This window comes from Protomyctophum bolini (genome assembly GCF_963924005.1).
Source record: "Protomyctophum bolini genome assembly, chromosome: 12".
NCBI lineage: Eukaryota > Metazoa > Chordata > Actinopteri > Myctophiformes > Myctophidae > Protomyctophum > Protomyctophum bolini.
Genome location: NC_137873.1, coordinates 12963670 through 12987939, shown reverse-complemented (window position 1 = coordinate 12987939; position 24270 = coordinate 12963670). Strand labels below are relative to the sequence as shown.

At 43.8% G+C, this 24270-nt stretch overlaps 1 protein-coding gene across 3 annotated transcripts in view; it reads right to left on the bottom strand.

Moving 5' to 3' along the window:
• Positions 1–1863: 1863 nt before the first annotated feature.
• The window catches only part of zfyve9a (zinc finger, FYVE domain containing 9a), a 56298-nt gene continuing 33891 nt past the window's right edge, over positions 1864–24270 (bottom strand). The window contains exons 10-21 of one of the 3 annotated variants that reach the window (XM_080778650.1): positions 23210–23348; positions 22372–22494; positions 21901–22056; positions 16692–16916; positions 14802–14884; positions 14556–14660; positions 12649–12799; positions 9641–9721; positions 8517–8682; positions 7637–7742; positions 7150–7332; positions 1864–4188 (exon numbers count right to left, since the gene is read on the bottom strand). In XM_080778650.1, coding sequence (XP_080634776.1) covers positions 4027–4188; positions 7150–7332; positions 7637–7742; positions 8517–8682; positions 9641–9721; positions 12649–12799; positions 14556–14660; positions 14802–14884; positions 16692–16916; positions 21901–22056; positions 22372–22494; positions 23210–23348 — 1680 coding nt within the window. In that variant the 3' untranslated portion in view covers positions 1864–4026. Of the gene's footprint in view, positions 4189–6802; positions 6920–7149; positions 7333–7636; positions 7743–8516; positions 8683–9640; positions 9722–12648; positions 12800–14555; positions 14661–14801; positions 14885–16691; positions 16917–21900; positions 22057–22371; positions 22495–23209; positions 23349–24270 lie in introns of those variants that run through there. The other 2 variants (XM_080778651.1, XM_080778652.1) reach the window with 2 other exon arrangements.

Below are 24270 nucleotides of genomic sequence, written 5' to 3'. Positions count from 1 at the left end.
TGAGCTTACAATTGCTAGTCTCTCAAGACAGACTGTTGCCTCGCGTCAACTTTCGAGGAACAGGGGCCAATGTTGACAATGGGATTCTCAGATTGTACAATTGCAGACCCTGTTTTAACATTTCACATACTAATGTGTCGTGGCGTGATATTGAAATGTATGAGTCATATATTTCAATATTGCTCCACAACAGATGCTGTACATATACTGTTAATACCGGTATGTGAAATTAAGTAACAGGGTCGGCAATTGCATAAAACAAGCTCATATTACTCTATGTCTGCATAAATCATCAAGGAACCGATATCTTCAAATTCAGTCCAGAAATAGAAGTCTGAAAAGTATGGAAAAAAATAATTAATAATTTAATTGTAATAATAATTGTCATAATAATTTTTAAAAATAAAAAGTAAAGTATAGGAACCCTGTAATCAGTTTAAGTAACATTACCTCCAGAAGATCCTTAACTATTTCAGGTTAAAATGTAAATGAAGTCTAATGCAGTGAGGGGTGAATTTTAAAGTTCCACTTAAGTAACTTTGGTTGTCTCTTCTGCCGATATCCCTGTGATTGTCTTGAATGATGCCGATTAATGGAAGTGGAGAGATTCCTCCTCAGTTGTAATGACACAATGATTCATTCTCAAATAAAATGCTGGACTTTTTCAATCTGCATTTACATAATTATTGTACCATTTCATTATTTAGCCTCTTGCGGTTTCATAATCAATGACTAAGTTGGAGAGATGTAACATCTTTACAATATATGTCGTGGATGATTATACAATTTCATTACATGGTTGGGTTGCTTTCGCCCCAATGTGAATCTAACCATAGGTCCGTCATAAAAGGAACAGCAAAATACATTTTACAGATTTTAACAGCAAGAGGAGAAATACATTCTTTGAGTATTTTTTTTAATCAGGTCCATAACACCGAGGGAGAGGACAATCCAAATCTATGCAACTATCCACAAGGCATTAGATACCATGCATTGGCCAATGTATAGTTCATCATCATGACTCACGTTAAAGCATCACTGTGCAACTTATTTTTTATGAACGGTGTCATTTTGTCCAACCATTTTCCACTGGTTGGGAACCGGTTCAGTTCAGAACCACTTTTAAGTCCATGAGCCAGACCTCCAAAATTGCAATGTTAATTATGAATTGAGTGGGGAAATATACGATAACCCTTCAACAGTAGTAGCTTTTTCATATTTTCTATTTTTTTCATATTTTCCTACATAATGCCTAATTGTCATTGTCTGTGTAAGTAATCAACTGGGGAAGTTTCATGGTGAGAACTATAAATGTATTTTTTACCTATTCACCTATCACGTATAGGCCTACTGTAGGTGAAAATTACAAAATGTGCGATGAATATGAAAAAGCTACTCCTGTGGAAGGGTTATCATATATTAATTTACCTATATTGATCCTATAAACAATTAAAAAACTGGTTGTGAACTGAACCGGTTCCCAACCGATGGAAAAGGGGCCTATGTGAATAGAATATAACCGATACAATTGGGGTGGTTGTATTTTATCTCCCTGCTCTTCTATTGAGACATTTTAGATTGTGCCAAAGGTCTCACCTAGACACAGGATCTGACATGAATTTTTACCTGATGGTCAAGACTCAAATTATCCCCTGGGCAAGCAGGCCGGCTCTATTAGCTCAATAGTAAAAATGTCAGCACTTCAAATACTGGGTAGGAGAGGAAAGTTACATAGTTCTGTTTTAACACTATTTCAGTTGAAAGTACATGATGATATATATATATATATATATATATATATATATATATATATATATATATATATATATATATATATATATATATATATATATATAGTCGATCTACAACTAGCTTGTCGATCTGCTAATTTAGCTATTTTCATGAATTCTTGAATTTAAGAAAACTATTTTTTCTGGGTTGTTGTAACCAGACTTGCTGTCCACTCCCCCGGTCAGTGTCTTCCCTCCTGTAAAATGGCTTTGAATCCAGTGCACTGCTTCTGCATTGTTTGTGTTATTTTCTATTTCTTTAAACTTTACGTCAACAGTAATGTTTTTTTGTTTGTTTTTGTTTTCACACCCCAACCACTGACGTAGAAAGACAGAGCTTTGCTGATGTTAAGATAATGAAACTTGAGGGGCTCATCACTGGGATGATGTTCCCTCGCTGCATGGTCCGGGTGGGTTAATGCTAATAGTTTATAGGAAGCTGTGGGGTCCGGAGGTGTTGGGGGAGGGGGGTTTGTTGGATGGAAAGGATCTTTTTATTGTCCTCTGTCCTCGTTTGTGATTCAAAGAGTTACGGATAAAGCATTGAAACCTTGTTTTTTTGTTGTTAGCAGAGTTCATGTCTCGGGCCGAATCTATGCTTCGTTGTGTGCCGAGAAAGGCTCATGACGCGGTGCATCCGCAAAATATCCTGAGCTATTCTCGGCATGCAATGAGGCATATGTTAGGGCCTAAGACAAAGGGAGAATGACATGAAGTATTCAGGTTCCGCTGACTTTCACAGAATGCCAGTCGAAAGAGTCGACATATTTGTTATTGTTCTGTCACCGTCTTTTTCATTTAACACCGTCCCCTTCTGTACCTCAGGGTCCGAGTGCTAGTGCGTTACCGAGTCCCAAACTCGTTTGTGTGGCAGAGCCATTGTTCTGACCAGAAAATAGTAATATTATTATGTACAAACACAATCAAACCATAGGGCCGTCCAAGGCGTCCATACGCCATCGTGAAATGATAAAGCATCTGGGGTGATCAAACGGATAAAGCTAAAAGAGACGCGTCTAAAGCCCAAAGAAGTATACATTTTGTGTCTTGTTGTACTTCCGCTTGCGTCCTCCAGGGGAGTTGCTGCTGCAGGCACTGTTGCACCAAGGGGGTGCAGTTGAACTGGATGGCCACACAGAGGCACTTTCTCTCTCCTTGTGTCTGTAGACTGTGGGTGCTTGTTGTGTGGTGGTGGTGGTGGTGGTGATGATGAGTCCAGACATGGCAGGGATGCCCTGGTGGTCTCACAGCTGCGTCTGTGCTACAAGGACGCCTTTTGCAGATGTTTAGCCCAGGCTAAGTGCTTCTGCTCCCTTGGGAGCTGTGGCTACCATGGTGGAACTGGAACGATTGAGAGGATATTGATGAGTATATCAGTTTTGCCAGAAGGGAAACAAATCAGTACTTCTACAAATCTTGTTTAAAATGTATCCTTAACCTGGAGTGTGCACATCACAGGCCACACAACAAACACTTTAAAGGGCTAACCACTTGAGCCCTGTTTTATATTTCGGTGCATGATGGCAACGCGCAGCGAAAAACAGACGATCTACAAGCTCACAGTGCATCGTGATGCGCTGTGAGCTTGTAGGTCTGATATTTGAGCAATTTTTGAAGAATTCCAAAAGTGTGTAAATAAACACTCTTACTGTGTATTGCAAAAAGAGTGCCAGAAAAGCTAATAAAAATAATAATTAAACTTTTCTGTGAGCGATAAATGACACCATCTGAATGTCCACCATACCAGTAAACTGGGCCCGCTTCGCAGGTTTTAAAAACAAATATTTAGCCATTGCTATTTGAGCCATCCCGTTTAAGGGTAGATGAAAACCAGCACCTCATCTTTACAGAGAATGTCGCGGTGAAGTTGCAGCGGCGCGTGCCGGCTGGGGCTACAGTTAACGGTAAACGACAGGCGGACGGACATCCCTTTGCTCAGAACGTCCTTCAGATTGGAGGAGATGATGACAACCGGGGTGCATCATAAGAGACCTGGATGTGAAAGCTGGTCCTCCTTGCCGGTCACCACCAGCAGCACGGCCTTCCTCAGGCAGTCTGAGGTGCCCAGTGGATGGAGAGGGAGGTGGAGGAGGGCAGCCTGGGAGAGCCGAGGAGCCGTAGAACCAGGGTGTGTGGTGTGGTCCGCCCCCGGTAAAAGAGCTATAAGAGAACGGAGGAGGAACTCTTTCAATGGCCTCTTTTTTAATGTTTGGAGTCTCTTTCTTTGTCAGTCTCCCTAGGAGATGATCTCCAGGATGTAGAAGACAAGCTCCATGACCACGGGACCCTCGCTGATCTGGCAGGCCCCTCCATGGATGACGGGGATCAGGGCACTGTCCAGGTCCGACAGGTACTGGGGGAGCAGCGGCTGGCCGTTACTGCCCGCCAGGTAGCCCACCTAGAACGGGGGACAGCAGCACAGTGTTGGCCGTTTGAGCGGTGCCTAACCACTCCAATGAACAGCTATGTGTGTCTGTCCCTATGTACTGTATGCAATGTATGTACAGTATGCATGTATGTTTGAGTACAGACAGCTGCAATACCGCTGGGTGACCTAAAGTGGCACTGTTGAGCAGCCTAAAGGCAGCTGTTGAGCTTCACACTGACCACCACACACACACACACACACACACACACACACACACACACACACACACACACACGTGTGATTTAATGTAAAGGACTCGCAAACTGATAGCTATGTATTTGGCCATCATGGACCCCCATCTGAAAATAGGTACCCCCAGAATAGAAGATGTTACGTAAAAAGAAAATGTATCCAAAAGTTTCCAAATGTTTGTATTAAAAATAAAAAATAAAAAAAAGCAGACAAGGTCAAAGTGAGCTTGTAGATGTAGATCTCGCCATTTGTTAAAGATAATTTTTATTATATCAATTACACACCCCATGAAGCCTTGAATCCTAGAGATTTTATTTTTTTCACATTCATGAGCCAATAATTTGATCTCAATTGATATAGTCTCAATTGAGTCTCCTTCTGACCAGCCAGCCTCCCAGTGGCCATGAATTCAAGGCTTCGAGGGGTGTCGTTTACTGCGCAATTGATAGAAAACATTTTTATTTAAGTCAGGGTTGGGCAGGTAGTAGCTTTGACACCACCATTATGTCATCACTAAATCCCACTAGAGCAGTCTCGATGACACAGCGTCACCCTGGCGTCACCACCCGTCACCGTGTCACTTCTTGTGAAGCCTTGGAGACAACGGTGAGTGACGCACTGGGCAGTGTGTCTGTCTGGGAAACTGACAGCTCTCTGTCAGCACTATCACTTTAATCATACAGGAACACACACTTTCTTGTTTGGGGACACTTTGAGTGCACTCACTGACTCACTGGCTGTGGGCGAAAGCTGTCTTACTACTCTACCATTCTGTGCACTGCATCTGCACACCGTTGAGTCTGTTCTGTGCACTGCATCTGCACACCGTTGAGTCAGTGTCTACTGTTCTGTGCACTGCACTGTTTAGTCATCTATATTTTTTATTTTTTTCCCCCCCAATACAGTTGTTAATATAGTTGCTGCGAGCTATATTGTCAAAAGTATTGCCACAGCCCATATAGAACCACATACACATTCCTATTGGGAATAAAGTCCAAACCTTAAAAAAAATCCATTTGGGATTAATAAAGTGATTTTTACCATTATCCAAATTAATTCCTTTTTTACATTTTGGGAAAAATAGCCAATTTAACACTGAGGTGCCCACAATGTTTAAATGCCACAGAATCCGAAATCCTTTTCCTGCTTCTGTCTTTATATGGGACAAAATTAACTTGTGAAAGCTGATATTCTTTTATTGTGAAAGCAAAACCTGCATATTTCCGCATTTTTATGCTGAAAATAGCTGATCTACAAGCTCACAACGTGTCACGGATGCAACGAGTTGTGAGCTTGCAGATCAGCTATTTTCGTTGTATGACGAATAATAAATCAGGCTTCACTGTGGGAGATGTTTTGTTAAGCTATTGGAAGCTATTTTTCGGTAGTACTTTATGTTTAATCAAACAACAAGTTTATCTCAGTGTTTGGGTGGGGACATTTGGGCTTATTTGAACACGTTCAGGGACAACACTGTACAAGAGTGCAGCACGCCACAAAGTGACAAGCTGTGAACTTGTAGATCTGCTGTTTTTGAATAGCCAAAATAAAATAAAAATAGCCAAAAGCTAAAATCAAAAATGACACGGTTGCGGTTGTAATGGCTGTAACTCATAGAATACCTTTAATTTAACTTTTACAAGCCTGTTACAGCAGGGGTGTCAAACTACCGGGGTGTGGGATGAAAAGAAAAAAGAAATTAGCAAAAAACTAAAAGGTATTTTAATAAGAAATATTCACGTCTATATATTATCTTTTTTATCTATATATAATCAAACCCATGACCTTGTGGTCTAAATCAGGGGTGGGCAAGATGGAGAGGGACACTATATTTCCACACTCTCTCCAGAGGGTCACATTTCTGTCATAGCAAATCTACAAGCTCAAAACGCGTTGAGCGTTATGAGCTTGTAGATCAGCTATTTTTGCTATATTTGAATTGAAATCCTGAATATATATTTTTTTCAATTTTTTAATTGGAATCCTGAAAAGTAACCTTTTTATTTAATGCACTTAGTTATAGTTATATAAATGTTATGAACTACCGGTAAATTAAAATCATTAAGCTACATATATAGAGAGTCAAGTTTGCATGTTTGGAATTGTAACAGCTGAAATCAATAATATATCAGTATTCTGATATTAACTTGCAGGCCACATTAAGTGATGGTGGGGCCGCATGTGGCCCCCAGGCTGTATAGTTGCCCATGTGTACAGTATGGTCTAACTCTAAATGCCACCGACTGAGCTACCCAGAGTCCCGGATTCTCTATGAAGCACTGACATGACCCATGAAGCTCAATTGGGAATACGTATGCGTGTGCTGATACAGTCATTAATTGCTTTTGTACATAATGAGGCCAAAAAGCTTTACTAAAGAAGAATGGGGAGCGTTGGTATGAAGAGGTGTAGACATTTACTTCTAGAGAGGGAAGTCTTGGAGCACTCTGGTGGAGCTGTTGCCCCCGTGACCGACTACGGATAAGCGGTTGAAGATGGATGGATGGATCTGAAATCAGTAGGCCAAGGTAGGTAAAACTACTGTAGTAGGAGATCCACAAGCTCAATGTCACTTTTTTATGCTTTTGTGTGACGCTGTAGTACGATCAAGTGGAACATTAATTTACAAGAAAAAAACGAGAAAAAAAAACATTATGCCCCGACAGCGCCATAATGTGGGATGGCCTGGACTCTTCCAAAGCATAGCAGCACTGCAGCAATCAGTCAGAAGAACTGTACCTGTTCCGAGTCCAGGGTGACGCGTAGGCCCAGCTTGGCCATGCCGTCCTCCTTGAGCAGCTTGAGGTGTGGGCACAGTGCCACGCAGAACGCCCGCGCCACACTCTCCGTCAACCGGCTGTGGTCGGCCGGGTCGCTCAGAGTCAGACCGCTGGGCTGGTCTTCACTCTGCAGGAAGAACACCTGAGGAGCGCGCGCACACACACACACACACACACACACTGTTAGGATTTAGAAGACATTTGCAGAATCTGGTCTCAGGCCTTAAAGCAGGTTGGTTCACGGACTTTTCAATGCCAAGAACCCGTGGTGAAAAATAACTAAGTATATCAACTTTCAATAAGTAGGTTTTTCTTTTCCCTTTACTTATAATTATAAAGTATTACCAATTGTCTGAATTTTTACTTCTACTCCCCTTCTACTTATAAACAACCTAATCAGAATGTTATGGTTTGCTGTGCTGTGAAAGGACGCTCAGCTGTGGTACCTCAGTCCAGCGGATGACCTTTCCGTTGGCCTTGAATTCGGAACCGTGGAAGATCTTCACGCTAGTGATGGACTCCATTGACTTGCCATCGATGGGGCTGATCACACTGTGTGAACAACCACACACACACACACACACACACACACACACACACACACACACACACACAGTTGGGGGTCAGATAACAGCGGCCTGCAGTAAGAGCGGATTATATAGACATTATATTGATTTCTATATTGGTTCTCGTCTGAATTCTACACCAGTTTTGCATGCGTCAACTCAACATAATGCACGACATTGCACGTGCATGCCTCACGTGTGACTTAGGGCTTCGGGTACACCCGCCATTCACCGCCAATAAAAGTGTGATCTTAAGGCCGTCTGCACTCCATCTTTAAAAATACGATCGCAAGATGAGTACGGATCATTTCACATTGTAACTCCTGTCTCCCTGCGTGGCCCTGTCTCCCTGTGTGGCCCTGTCTCCCTGCGTGGCCCCGTCTCCCTGCGTGGACCCGTCTCCCTGCGTGGACCCGTCTCCCTGTGTGGACCCGTCTCCCTGCGTGGCCCTGTCTCCCTGCGTGGACCCGTCTCCCTGCGTGGCCCTGTCTCCCTGCGTGGACCTGTCTCCCTGCGTGGACCCGTCTCCCTGCGTGGACCCGTCTCCCTGCGTGGACCCGTCTCCCTGCGTGGACCCGTCTCCCTGCGTGGCCCTGTCTCCCTGCGTGGCCCTGTCTCCCTGCGTGGCCCTGTCTCCCTGCGTGGCCCTGTCTCCCTGTGTGGCCCTGTCTCCCTGCGTGGACCCGTCTCCCTGTGTGGCCCTGTCTCCCTGCATGGACCCGTCTCCCTGCGTGGCCCTCTCCCTGCGTGGTCCTCTCACCCCTTGTTGAAGTTGTGGTCGTCTTCGGTCCACTGAACGAGGACGTGCTCCTGGTTGTCCTCCTGCTCAGCCTGCTTCCCACAGACGATGGTGAAGTCCTTCATGTCCCTCAGGGCCTGCCGTAGAGAGTCCATGGTCTCCGCCGTGATCTGGACCATCACGCCATCTGACCACCACCACCATGTGGAGAGGGAGGGAAACCATGCTCTCAGCAATGCTCATCTACTGCCATTGAGGTCTATAGACATCATGTGTTGATTTCTGTGTTTACGACAGAGTGCGCTCTTCCTTCTGCAACCTCGTGAGTTAATCTACGGCTTCCGGATCAGAGAACAACCGGAATAAAACTTGATCAAAACAAATCACCTATCAAATTCAATTATAGGATTTCACAAACATAATTATTTTTCTCTGCTTTCTGTTCCCAGCATTTTTTGGTGAAAACAAGCTATATTCAACTGCCAATAACTAAAAGAAAGGAACATTGCAGAAACACACTTTATCCTCCCGATGAAAGTAAAGATTATCTTCTTTCTTTTGAGATATTTGGTGTTTACATAGTCATAGAACAAAATATTCTGTGTACATGATTAGTAAAAACGCTGGCTGCAGACTGTTCTAGAGAAACTGGCAGATACATTATTTAAAGTATGTACTGTATACTGTAAGTTGTATAATGTATCGGAGTGCAACAGTTAATCAAATTAATAGATTTAACAATATTCTATTCTATATTATTACACATAAATCACTATGTTACAATAAAGTTGTTATAAAATGCCTGCAGTCTCCGAGGCTACCTATAACTAACCTAAGCATAGTAATGCTTAATCAATCATTCCATATCCATACATCCAATTATACCCCATCCAACCGCTTTATGTATCCGTCATCAATATTGACTCACTGTATGGCACAATGTAGAGGATTTACACCTGCACCGTTTACATTTTGTGAATAGACCAGTAACCTTTGTCAACAACAGCCATATTGACCACTTTCCAACTGGGATCCGTATTTTGGGCATGACATTATATGGTCAAAGATATATATCAAAGTGAGCTAAAATATCTATTTTCGTGTACAGTGCTAGGGGTTTAAAGGTCCACAGACAAAGTTCTCACCTTCTACAATGCTGGTCTTGGCTAGGTACCCCGATGAGGCTTTCAAAGCACCGCTGAACACAAAGAAGCAGGCGCCAGTCACTGCAAAGACCAGGAAAGGGACAATTTAACCGTCATAACTTTCAATTCAACTTCAGGCATGCAAACAGACCGAGGGTGAAAAAGATGACAGTGTGCGGGGGATGCGGCGCAAATTCTTTTTAGGGTTTATGGGTACCAAACCCATTTGGGGGGGGGGAGGGTGGGGGGGGGGGGTCATGGGGGACATTACAAGGTTATAGTACACTTAGGGCTCTGTTTTCATCCATGCTCAACCCCTTATCCCTAAACTACCTTATACTATTTTGAAAGACATCTTTGAATAGTTAAAATAGCCAATCTACAAGCTCACAACGTGTTGATGGATGAAAATCGAGCCCTTCAGTACAATCTATTACTCTCAGTATTAAGATAATAACATTAATTCCCTGATGAGATCATAGAATAAAATGACAGATGATTTACTAAATACAAATCTATAGTGAGTATTGAACAAGACGTTAATAAAGTCATAGAAAAACAATTTACTCCAACTGTTTTTTTTAATTGAAGTCTCAAACAGGTCAGCTTGCTTCTGCAAACAATGGGTCCAACACTCCAATCTCAAAATCCCACACTCTTCACATCAAGTAAGATAGATATTCAGTGGCAAAATAAATAAAATGTGGGATAGTTTGCACAGCAGTCAACAGGACAGTTCTGTCAGTGTGGAGGCCTGGGCCAGGGTTTCAAGGGCTTGCTTTCTCTGCTTTGCTGCATGCTTCAGCCTTGCCCTTGATATACCTGTCAAGAGTAGCAATTTTGCCCAGTTCTACCAATAGTGACCAAACAATAATTAATTCATCATGAATAATAACCAGCAGCTTCTGTATCTATGTGTGTTTAATATAAGGGGGGTCCCCGTGGAGGTTGGTGTGGTGTTCCGCGGCAATGTTCCCTCTAATTTGTTTTCGGTCTGAGTAAACAATCAAACCTCCTGAACAGACATCAGCAACTGCTGAGCAAACATACATCACCTTGACATCAACTAGCCAAACATGAGAGAATGCGAAGTAAGCGCCAAATGGATTTGGGGAGTGAATCAATGAATAGTTACCGTACATAAGGCTACGCAATACAAGTTACAACATATTTTTTGTTAATATCAAAGTGGTAGGCTAGCAATTATAGGAGCCTTTTCAGGCTGTGACCCGCCAAAGTAATCATATTTGAACTGGGGACCCCCCCACCCAGACAAGCAACAGAATTGTTCTACAGATAAATGTTGTGAAATAGCAGATCGTTGGTCGTTGTTAATTTGTGGATTGGCTATTTGCACAATTGTTGCCTCCGTCTTATATAATAATAGGGCTGTCAATCGATTCAAATATGTAATCGCGATTAATCGCATGATTGATTAATCACATGATAGTTAATTGCGATGAATGGCAAACTTAAATCAGTGGTTGTCAAGATTTTTCATTACAAGGCCCATTATTTATTCTGCATTTGAGCCACGGACCACCATTTGATGACATTTAGCCTTCCAGACCCAAACTAAAGAACTGTATTGATGTTGGTACCGGAGAGATAACAGGCCAATGTTGATCAAAATAACATGTTTTTTTCTACATTCTCAAATTGTGTCCAAGTAATGCAGATGTTTAACAATTATTCAACTGTTGAGAGTGTGAAAATGGACCCACTTGGTTTAATGTTACACTCAAGAGTTAATATCTATAAGGGTTCATTTGGTTACCAAGTCTCCGTCATTTAGCTGGGGACCACCTGGAACCACCTCAAGGACCACTGGTCACTGGTGGTCCCCCCAGACCACAGGTTCAGAACCACTGCTTTAGTGCTTTTCAAGTTTTAAATACTCTTATCAACATGGGAGAATGCTTGGTTTTTTTTGTGCAAATGCCATGGAAGAGGGCAGAAATTCTCAAAGCATAAACTCCACACACACACGTGTGTGTGTGTGTGTGTGTGTGTGTGTGTGTGTGTGTGTGTGTGTGTGTGTGTGTGTGTGTGTGTGTGTGTGTGTGTGTGTGTGTGTGTGCGAGCACTCCCAGACGAGAGCCCTCCGCCTGCAAGGACGCACGCACACAGTCAGGCTGTTAACATTAGCTTTAGCAGGCATTAGCAATGCATGGTCTGTGTAGCATCAAGCGTGCAAAAGTAACTGCTATGTTTGTCTCCCGAAACTGTTCAGTTCAGGCTGCATGAACAGCGCTCGAGTGCTTGGTTTCTGCCCCCTCAATGTCGTAACTCTTCTATTAGTTGGCTCTGGGTCAGTGGCGGAAGGTTCCTATAACGATAGTTAAGGTTAAGGTGCCCACCCGCCCCGCAAACTTATTATTATTGGCTTATTATTTTGCCAGTGGGTGCTTCTGCTCCTGAGCACCCACGGAGTTGACGCCACTGCTCTGGGTCAAACCACCGAGATCATGGACTTCCTCAGATTGCAGTTGTGGGCAGATTGCAGAAATAAATAAATGGATATCAATCACGAATGAGTTTCTCACAAATCAACCACACTCTTATATATACTCTTTATATTATGATGGTTAAAAAAATCTTGGACGTGCAAGAACTGCTGCCGAAATAAACTTTGGTAAGGCACTGACCTCGAGTCAGGTCTCAAGCCCAAATTTCCATTTACTCTGTCTCATCTCGGTCTCGCCCATAATTTCACTTGGACTTGACTCGGTCTCGGACCAAGGGACTTCCCCCCCCCCCCCCCCCCCCCTACTCCCAAGTCACGAGTCCCTACAATGCAACGAAATAAATGTTATGAGGATATTATTCACATTAACATCATAGGAGAGCTGTCTTGTTAAATAATAGAGTGTAGGGCCTACACGGCGATTTGGACCACTCCCACACTTGGTCTTGACTCAGACTCGCTTTAGGTGGACTCGACTACAACACGAATAGTTACCTACAGGGCTGGTGGTGGATGCTGGTGGTAGTTAGTTAGTAGTTACCTTTACGGGGCTGATGGTGGATGCTGATGGCCTGCGTCTGGTAGTTGCCGTCGTCGTTCTGAACGCACACCAGGTGCGAGTCGGCCCGGTCGTTGAAGCACGCCCCCATGGCCAGCACGTGCTCGTTGGACTTGTTCATCGCCTTCATGAGCTGGAAAGGACAAACATTCTCTGTGTATAATTAAGGCATTAAGACCCGCGAGGACCGGATTCTACAAAATGTATGAATTCTGAATTCTGACAGTGTTCTGATAAAACGTATGTTGATATACATCAGTGGTGCTCAAAACCTTTTCCATGTCAAGGACCAACCAAACTTGTATGTGTTCATTTGGCCGGCGATCCCCATCTCAAAACATTTAGTTCCAGGGACCCCCAGAAGCAAAGACATGAGTTGAAAATGTTTGCTTTTAAACATGGATATTCAAAGATTTGCACAAATGTTCAGATTTTTCTAAATTAGCAGATCTACACGCTCATCGTGCCACGCTTGCCACGCTTGTACATCTGTTATTTTGTATTAGCCAAAGTATAAAATGACACTTTCCCGGTCTTAATGGGTTAAGCTGCTTGACAGGGTGTTTGGGGACTGAATTGGGTTAAGCCTTAATTGCGTTGGGCACATGGGTGAAGTGTTTCTTTCTTTGTTCTTGTTAAGTGGGTTGCGTTCGAGATGACAGATTGGACGAGGACACGGACACATTATGAATAGCACGGATATCATTACTCGCAAAAAAAAAAGAAAAAAATAACTATTAATTTCCTTCAGTGACTCATTGACGGATGGCGTTTCTTTGAATCTGTCCTTCACAGCTTGAAAATTAAAAATCGGGAGCCATTTTTAGCCCACTCGCTGCGTTAAAAGGCCGGACGTTGACATGCTGTTGTGTTGTCAAACGGTCCCAGTGTTCATGTTGCTGGGCTTCCATCTGTCGCCGCGTTCGGTGGCCAAACGACACGTTGGCCAAGCCACACAACTTGGCTCTGTAATTTTTCTGCTCGGTTCCTTCGCCAGAAACAGCAACTTGTAGATCTGCTGTTTCTGGTGAATGTTCCCCCTGGCTGGGGTTCAAGTGGTTAAGCTCTCCAATCCTTTTTAAAAACTAAAATAATAAACTGGTTTATTTGTCACAGTCCTCCTGGCCATGTAAAAGGACCCTTACTCATCAACCGGCGGATGAGGAACGCACAAGCCAACGAACGCCACAAGCACCCGCATAACAGATGTGCCACTTATATATATTCTGGGAAGATGATGTTCAGAAGTTAGAGTGGTTATTTAAAAGTATTTTGAACAGCACAGTTTGTTTCTAGAGCCTGGAGTAGAAGACCATCCCAGCTCTTCAAGTAGGTCCATGTATCTCCGGTTACAGGCATAATGGTGTATTTTATTTTATTTTGTATATTATGTAATCTGCCTTGCAAGAATATTGGGTGTAAGTTTAGTATTCACTTGATTATTGTTTGCAAAATGTCATGTCATTTATTGTCATTGTTTATGTAAACTGTAAAAAGTGTCCTGTAAGTTCATATGGGCTGGGCTTCTTCGGAAGCATGACACTTAAATAAAGAATCAATCATTTAATCATATATCAGCATCAATAGACTGGGATTGTGACGGAAAACGGCTTTGTACGAGGAATAAAATAAAATGAAAAGTGTCTTGTCTGTCACATCACATGCAAAAGCAGAGACGTTTCTGTGGTGGTGCGGGGGTGGTGGTTTGCGTTCCTCTGCCACACGTGCATGCAGACAGCATTACATTCACAGAAAACCACCCAATGAACAACAGGATTTTCGTTTAATTGTTAACTGTTAAGTTTAATTGAAGAATTTCTTAACAGCAATTAACAATTAACGAGATACAAGACAGGAGGAACTGTGAGGCTTTTAAATTAGTGTCTCACCTCATTGTAGCGGTTACTGGGGATCTTAATGCAGGTCTTCTTCACCTCCATGTCCACCACCAGACCTTTCACCACCGGCAATGTGTACTGATAGTTACGGAAGTCCTACGGCACAGAGAAACAGCACTGATAGTTACGGAAGTCCTACGGCACAGAGAAATAGTTTGAACCACAATTTCATGCGTAGTGAGAGACGAAATGGGATTAAAAAAACAATGGGAAATAAGTGAAAAACAAAGCTCTTACTGCTAGTAGATTCATGATGGTGTGACCGGTTTCTCCAAAGAGAGGTTTTCTGAACCGTACACTGAACAGCGGGCAGGGATAGACTGGAAAAATAAAGTGTTCAGTTGTTACAGCATCCAAGTTTAACACACTTCAAACTAGAAGGTAGAATCACATTTACTGGTGCATGCTGTCACACCGAAGTGGTTCTACCAATGCTGCGGTTTGTGCTAATGCTTTTTTTTTTTGCGGAAATCCACAAATGGGAGGCTAGTTTTCCTGTACAAGCTTAATATTCATAGTTGCCCGTTGCTTTATAATTTGGGCTTATTTCATAGCTGATGTAATAGGGCTCAAGTGATGAAACGGGTTTCTTCTTTTGGATTTGTTTTCATAGACCTGGTCGCTTGTTTCACTCTCAGAATCTGGCAACACGGAGCTCACCAAAACAAACAAAGATAGCATTATTTTCGCTAGTCTTGCTTTGGAGTTGATTGATTGGTATATATTAATTGAGAGTTGATATTGAGAATATGGCATCTAGTTCACACTACACCAGTAGTCAGCCCTGAAACATGACGAGCAGACTAGAAGTCCACTCTACAGGGTATTTTTCTTTTCTTTCCAGTATTAAAAATGTCTTAAACGTCCTTAAATTTTCACTTTACTGTCAGCTGGGGACCTGCCAAAAATCATGTGGGAACCCCCCTGGGGGTCTCGACCCACAGGTTGAGAACCCCTGCCTAAGCTGAGAGAGAGAGATGAAGCAGGGACCCCGCCACTACATATTGGATTCATGTTATGTGTGTTTTCTGACATTTAACCACTTAAACCCTCAATACTTCTCAGTAAACTTGACCTTTGGCTCTGTACTTGATCTGATCTTTTTTCTCTACACCATCCCTCTTCAGCAAAAATAGCCTATCTACAAGCTTATTACGCGATTATGTGATAATTGTGACAGGCCTAAGTCTGTACTGTGTTGACATCAAACATTAACCCATTAAAACCGGGAAAGCCTAGTCATTTATATATATATATATATATATATATATATATATATATACACATATACATACACACTGAGATATACAATAACATATCATTTTGGGGCTCCTTGGCAACATGTTTTTCTTTGAAAACGTACTTTAGAAGGCATTTGTAGCCTCAGGTATTAATGGCTTAACCAAGCACAGAATCTCACATAGACGTAAATACTGTGCCTCCTGTAGGGAAAGTAGTGGGGGTTAATCCACAGAAGCGCAAAAAATAAGACAGCGATTTCAGCAGGACTCTACAAAGCTCCTTATGAACATCTATTTTTGGCCTTATCTCTGCAAAACAGCTGGAAAACGAATCACCATATATTGATGCATCTGCTGGAGATCTAATTAGCCTGAAAACCTGTCTCAGGAATCTCCTCAGCAGGGGCGGAGCCAGGAACTCTTTACGAGTACGGCAACACCAGTACGAGGTAGGCGGATCAGGCAGCAGGAGGGGATTTGGTGTCAGAATAAAGTGCCTCTTGAGCCAAATCCCTCACAAGGCTTCATGACATGGCTCACGCTGCGAGCTTGCACATCTTCTATTTTTTCCTTTTCTTTCTTTTCTTTACAATTTTTGGAGAAAAAAAGTGAATCATTTTGAGTTCCCAGGCACAATTTCTTTTTTTTTAAATCCCTGCGTCCTCCTTGGCACGAAAAGGTTTCTCTGCTAAACACGAGTTTCCCGAGTTATGTTGGATTTGTTTTATTGGGCAATTCTGATAACTTATGAGACATAATGAGTTTTTCCGCAGCTACTTTGTGACACTAGCTAACCTCCATCATCAGGGTTCATCAATATGTCCGTACACGGACAAATATGTCCGTGGCAAAAGTTTGATTCTGGCCCCATCACTTCTCCACTTACATCGGTACTCAGCCCCCAGCCGCAGCATGAGGCGTATGGGGAACACCTTGGCCCAGGGCGTCTCCCACTTCTGGATGAGGACGGCGAACAGGTAGGGAGGGTTGGGCAGCAGCAGGTCTGTCACCGACTGGAAGGACGGGCTGATGTAGATGAAGCCGCCGTGCTCCCTGCTGCCCAGGAAGCTCTGTGTGAAGAACGAGTGACTCAGGTGGCTCAGCACGGTGCCTGGATGGATGGAGCAGACGGGAGCACAGTGTTCTGATACTGTATATCACATATAGCAACACCAGCTTTTAAGCAAAATCTTTAGAACAGTGGTTTAGAACAGAAGCTGCGAGCTTGTACATCTGCCATTTCTGAATTAAAAAAACTAATATTGTTAGAAAATGTTTGGAATAAGTTCAAATGTTTTATGTAGATGCACTGTGATGCGACAGAGCTCAAGACCCTGATGCTAGATAAGGGAGTGTGGAGGGCAGTGATTGAGGAGTCCAGAGTTGGACCACTCACTCTCACATGGCATTGCAAAGTGCTGACGGGAGGAGATGAGGGGAGTGTATTTGTTAATGATTTATTCAGATGGACAGTGGAGAGGTGAGAGCCGTTGCATCATGCAGAGACATTACGCTTATTCAGTGAGTGGAGTAAAAAAATGACTTAAAATTCTTTCATTTATCCAAGTTTAAAGGTCCGCTGACATGCCCCGAAATTAATATGGGTGGTACAGCACATCACGTGGTCTGACTGAAAACAGTTTGAAACAGTTTGAAACGGGGCTACGGCGCTAGCAACAAGTGGCTATAGGTCAGGCTAGCGTTTTTGACGGTACATTTAGCGTCATATTGGCTATAAATGTAATTGAAAAAAATTATTTTTTCGCCAGAAATGCTTAGTTTGAATGCAATTGAGGTTGGCGTGGGGTTTTTTAGGGGAACTGCAGCACAAGCGCAAATTTTGGACTGGAGTCCCATGTTCCCCCGGTCGCCAACACCCCTGTCTGCCCGCTCTGAGACCTCTCAGCCCCGCAGCGCGACAGTCGCGACTACGGACGGTCTGCTGTTGTCTGGCCGCTGTGAGAGCAGCTGTTCTCTACTGTTCTTTTCCCCTCTCAGCCGCAGGCTGACATGTACACCCTCGCTCTCACTCTGTAATACCGTAGTTAGTTACCACAACATTGTTCAAGTGAACTATAGTGTGTTTATGTTTGTATTCATTGTAATAATAAATATCGCTATGCCGAGGCATAGTCTTGCGGACGAGATCATGAGCCTCTACGGGGGACTGGGCATGTGTGTACACACACAGCATAGCAACTTATGCTACTATTTTGGTGTCACATTTAGCTTGAATACTGGGTGAAAGTCTCATTCAAAAAATTAATTTTTCGCAACATTGCTCAGGTGAACTGTGTGTTTATGCTTGTTCATTGTAATAATCAATATCGCTATGATTATTTTATTTATCGCCGCGTCGCTCCGCATGACAACATACAGTCTAGCCCGTCTCAGATGCAGGCTGCACACACACGGACGGACCCGCATTGAACTGGGCATGTGTGTACGCACACACACACACACACACACACACACACACACGCAATGGCACGGAATCTGCCTCGGGCGTCTGTAGCTCTCTTCCCCGCTGTCATGCACTATAGCCGTGTGTGTGTGTGCGTACACACATGCCCAGTTCAATGAGGGGACCTGACCAGAGACTATACGTCCGTCCGTCCGTGTGTGTGCAGCCTGCATCTGAGACGGGCTAGACTGTATGTTGTCATGCGGAGCGACGCGGCGATAAATAAAATAATCATAGCGATATTGATTATTACAATGAACAAGCATAAACACACAGTTCACCTGAACAATGTTGCGAAAAATTAATTTTTTGAATGAGACTTTCACCCAGTATTCAAGCTAAATGTGACACCAAAATAGTAGCATAAGTTGCTATGCTACCACGGCCACCAAGCCCGGCGAGCCCGCATAGAAGTCGTTGGGGAAAGCTTTCGCCACCCTGACGTCAGAATCATGATAGCATAGTTTGATAGCAGTTATTAGCTCCCGAGGGGCGTGTCACTCCGCCTTTAAGCTAACAGTATTTATTTTTACAACCTAACTGAAACCTTGTAGCTTGTATGTAGTTCTGTTATTTTTGCTACTTTTGCACATCAAAGTATGAAATAGGGCATTGATTAATAAAGAAAAAGAAGAAATATCGTCTCTGTCGGGTGGAAACCTCATTATGTCCAAAACTGTTACTTTTCAGGATTAAAATTCAAATGCATCAAAAGTATCAGATCGACAAGCTTTTCGAGGCGTGTTTCGAGCTTGCGGATTTGCTACTTTTGATGCTTTTGTGTGACACGGTCGTATGATCAAGGAGGGAAAAACACAAAAGGCTAGAATATAAGAGGTTTCTGCCCTGATGGCAACGACATGGAGATACAAGCATTCTGACTGGACAGCGGCACTATGGTACGACCGTCTGGTGGCTTCCTGCCGCGGCCACAACCAGAGGACGGCAGTTCAAGGACACCGCCGCGTAGATTCTGTGAGTGGAGCGAGTGTCCTTTCTCACTAGCGTCATGCTGCTCACGTGGCCACTTTCATAACCCCCTCACGCGCAGTCGCGCACACACACACACACACACACACACACACACACACACACACATGACAGGAGTGAGGAAAAGATGGGGAGGTGTGAGAGAGGAGGAGGATGCAGGATGGGAATACGGAGAGGAGTTGGTGGAGGAGGAAAACATGTGGCTTAACCACTTAAAGGAGTAGTTCACCGCACGCGAAGAGTCTCCGCCGGTTATCAAATTATTGGCTTATTATTGCAAAACAAAAACAAACAAAATGTCCATGAATTCAATGCTTCACAAGGTGTGTAATTGATAATAAGTCATTCTTTGGGGGTGAACTACTCCTTTAAGCCCTATTTAAAAATAAATGGTAATAGTGGAGAATAGTACACACACACACACACACACACACACACACACACACACACACTTTGAAGAACAGTTTAAAACGTTTAGAATTCTTTGAAATGTTCACCTATAAAATGGTGAAAATGTCTGAAAAAGAACTCGCCAGCCCAAAATAGGGTCAGAAGGTTGAAAGCAGTTAATGTTGCAGTATATATTATATATATATGTACGACAGGGGAAAGGTGGAGATTTTAGAAAGAGAGGGGGGATGGGATGTGGAGGAAGTGTGAGAAAAGGAAAAGCAAGGCAGAGAAGACAAGGAATTGGAATTCTAATTCTCATCATCCTTTGAAGGGCTGAATATGAAGTGGCTGTGTGGCTTAGTACGTGTCAATTTATTCTCCCAGATTATTGTGGATAAAAGACTGGCTTAATCTACCACGGGAAGAAAACACACTCTCCAAACGTAGGGAGCTGATGGTCACTCTAATTCATACTTTTGACTCGGTGAAAACATCTAATTTCCGACTGAAAAACATGCCGAGTCACTATGTGACATTACACGACGAGGCATAACATTACAATTAGGTTTAAAGCCTAATCCAAAAATAGCGGACCTACAAGCTCACGACGTGTTGCGGATGCTTGTAGGTCGGCTATTTTCAGCACTTATAAAAGCTTATAACCACCGGTGCCGAGCTCCGCCTGCAACCTTGTATTACACATGTGGGGCTTCGTGTTACTAATTATCTTGGGAGATGGAACGTCAATAAAATAAATAAATAATGGCACCTGGCCATAAAACAGCAACCCTAGCAAATGGCGAGGAGACCGCGTGGGACCAGAGTGACAGACGTTGCGTAGATCTGAAACGACAGTGACAACGCGAGCCTGGCTTCCCCCCTTCTGCAGCGCGGAGAGCCCTTGAGTTTGCACGTGAGCTGTGAACATGTAACCACCAGAACCAGCCCGGGAGAGGCAAAGAGAGCCGTCAAAGTCACCCGATGTTAGCTGGTGCTCACTTCGCTGTGTGTGGAGGCCGAATGCAGGACAAAAGGGGAGGTGGGGTGCCCTATGGAAGCTGAGCAGATGACAATGATCAGACAAAAAAACTGGATCTGGAACACTATAAAAATGTAAGATGATACAGTAAATGATCTTTGTGGAGTGCTTTCTCTTGATTATGAAATTGGCTCCTATGCTTTTTTTTTTATTCGTTTTTTGGGGCTTTATTTATAGGACAGTAGACTGACAGGAATGGGGGGGAGAGATGGGCAGTGACACGCAGAAAAGGTCGTTGGGATGGGGATTCGAACCCACGACACGCCATTGGTCCCTAGCATGACCTGAACATTTATTTTCCTTTGCTAAAGAGCCGGAGAGACGGGGCGACTGTTACTGAGCAATGATTACTATTACAATATAGAGGTTTAACTTCTAAACCTCTAAAAAAAAAAGAATAATCTCTCCTTTCTAAAAAAAATATAATTTCACACATCAAGGTGACACTAATGTTTGTGCCATATTTGGGGGGGTATTCCCGTGGAGGCCAGAGACTGGGCTGTGCCACGCTAACCTGGTTTCCTAAACCAGAGCGGCCGAGGGCCAGCCGTCTCCACAGAGCTCCAGCCCAGAGCTGGGACATTACGTCAGTACAGCTGGGGTTATATTAGCTCATACTTTAACTTGCGCAGCAGCAGCTCTCTGTGATAGATGGACAACATCACCTGAGGACCTCCGCAGCTAATGAGCTTTTCCACTACCGGAGTATTTCCAATACTTCTACTCCACTACATCTCGGATCCAAATATTGTACTTTTACTCTACTACATATTATGTGAAAACATTAGTTAGATTTGGATTATTATTACCAAACTTACATTAACCACTTCATTTTGGCCATTTGAAAATAGAGGATCTACAAGCTCACAATGTGTTGCGATGTGACGCATTGTGAGGTTGTAGATCTGCTATTTATACATTTTAAAACTTGAACGGGACATTCTGCATAATGATTACTTTTAGTACTTTAAGTATATTTTGATGCCAATACTTTTACTCGTCCTTTTACTTGCAGTATCGATACTCTTACTTAAGTAAAGAATCAGAGCAGGAGTGGACCTGGTGAGACGTAGGAGGGGCCCGGACAGGAGTCATCCCACAGAGCCTAGTCCCTCCACATGCCAGAATAGTACCTCTCAGTCCCGGCATAGTAGTAAGTCGGGACTTGACCACCCCGGCTGGGTCACCCGAGTGAGGGGTATGCCTTACCGGTGAGGGCCTCCTGGTAGAGGTGGACGAAGTGGGTGAAGATGTCCTTGGGGATGGTCTTTTCGTCGGGCAAACACTGCAGCAGGACCACCAGCTCCGCCTGGCCCACGGCGTGCATGCCCTTAGTGGTGGCGTACCAACACTTCCTGTTTACATCTGGAGGACGAGAAGCGGGATGTCAGAAAACAGTAGCGTGTCACGTGGAATAATATGTCTACGGCGTCGCAAGTCGAACATGAGACGATGTACGAGCTCTGAGACAGACTCGTGGGCGCTCGTAGAGGGTCTAATTATCCATGAGGGACACTGGCACACACAACTAAGTGTAAATCAGTGTTAAGAAACAGCTGTCCAAAAAGCTCTTTCTTAATCTTGACAGGTTTTTCAGAAAACTATCATGATTTGATCATAACATGACATGAGAAGATATTTGTAGAATGTGGTTCTCAGGTCTCAATGGGGAGAACTCACAGTTGACCAGCTTCACCATGGCCAGTAGGTTGGCGTTGAGTACGAACACCAGAGGGTCCGGGCCTCCCTCCTCCAGCTGCTGCATGAGGATGATCTCTGACGGCCTCTCCTCCACCGCGTAGTCTGCGTGGAGCCACCAGGGAGGGAAGGGGTTGAGATGGACGCCCCAAGGAAGGTTGGGGCGAGGAAGGAAAAGAGGATTGAAAGGAGAGATTTGGGTGAAAGAAGGAGGAGACGGGGCAGAGTATATTCCAAAGTTAGAAAAACAGTGTTGCATTTCCCTTAGTCTCGTGTGGCCAGATCAGAGATCTACAACTATACGTAAACGCCTGGAGAGCTTCTAAATGTAATGTACCGGCTAGAACAGCATCAAGAACGGTCCGCTAAAAGAACCTACGCCTATATTGCTTTGAAAACAAATCCTGATACCGTCCCAGTATGAAGTCTTTGTGCATTTTAATTTAATTTCTGAAATTGTTTCTAGCCCTACATAGAGTTTAGAAGTCACCGGACATTTCCGCACGGACGAAGATCTCAGATCGCCCTGGCTATGCGAGTCCTCCCTTTCCCCCGCGCAACAGTTACAAGCAAAGCCCCATTTATTGTCCATCATGGCTCCTCTCTGCGAGTGAACATACGTCATCCCTCTCCCCATTACCATCGGCAATGAGTGGCAGTGGCGGTGAACATGAGAGCCGTGACATGAAGGCAGGTGCAAAAACAACAACACACATAATGTACAACACGCCCACCGAATGGATGGGCGGCGAACGAACGAACGTAGCTCAGGGTGCAATGAACAGGAGGCAGCGTGAATGGTGAGGATGAAGGCAAGCACCTGTGATGTTGTGGCCTCCCATACCTCCTTTGACTCCGGTGGAGATGAGGATGGGAGGGAGTCCGTCCTCCGGTATCAGACTGAGGGAGCTGCCCACGGGGCTGCCCACCACCGGGGTGGGTGCAGGGGCGCGGGCCGCCTATTTGCAGGGGAGGGGGGTGGGGGAGGGGTCGGGTGGAGGAAGAGAGAGAAAGAGGTTACAAATACAGACGCTTGTTCTGAATGGAGTATCTGAGGCTAAAGGCTTATTCATACCGTTTTAGGTGATGAGGCACCACTGTTTTTAATTATTATTATTTCAAAACATTTTCAAAAAACATTCCCCAAAAAGCTAACAGTTTCATGAATTAAAAACAAAAAAAATCCAGTAGGCCTAATTACCATGAAGAACAAAATAATAATAAAATCAATACATTAGAAAACTAATTCTATTCGATTTTCACTCGTTTTTGTCCTGGCAAAACGTCTAGATCTGTTTCTCTTTTAGGTCTTGAGCTAAAAAGCTTGGGAACCACTGCTTTAAAGGGAGGAATAATTAAAAGCAGTGACAGGGACTATGTGAAATGTCTGCGTTCTAACCCTAAAACCAAACATTTTGGCATAACTAATAAATTAGGTGAAAAATGCAGTAAGGGGAACTGGTGAAAACAGAAGTGAGCACTTGCTTGTTGCTAAGCACACCACTTAGCCCATTGAAAAACAGTCAAAGAGCAACCTCTGGTGAAACGGTCTGCTTGTAGCCTACTGCTGAGCTTGCAACAACGTGACTTTGGCGATAGTCGTCATGTAGGAATGACAGATGTTGACGAGGAATTTACCATCACCAAAAGCTCATTGGAATACATTTAAATGAGCCTATACAGACCGAGCTTTGAAGCACGGAGCCATGCTGTGATAACAACAGAACTTGTTCTTGCTCTGTTGTCCAGGAGCCTCTTTTCACCTGTACCCCCCCCCCCCCCCCCCCCCCTCTTCCTGTGTCTACGTCCTGCCCCTGGGACCTCTTCTCACCTGTTCCCCCCCCCCCCCCCTTCTCTTCCTTTGTGTTGTAAACAAATGGT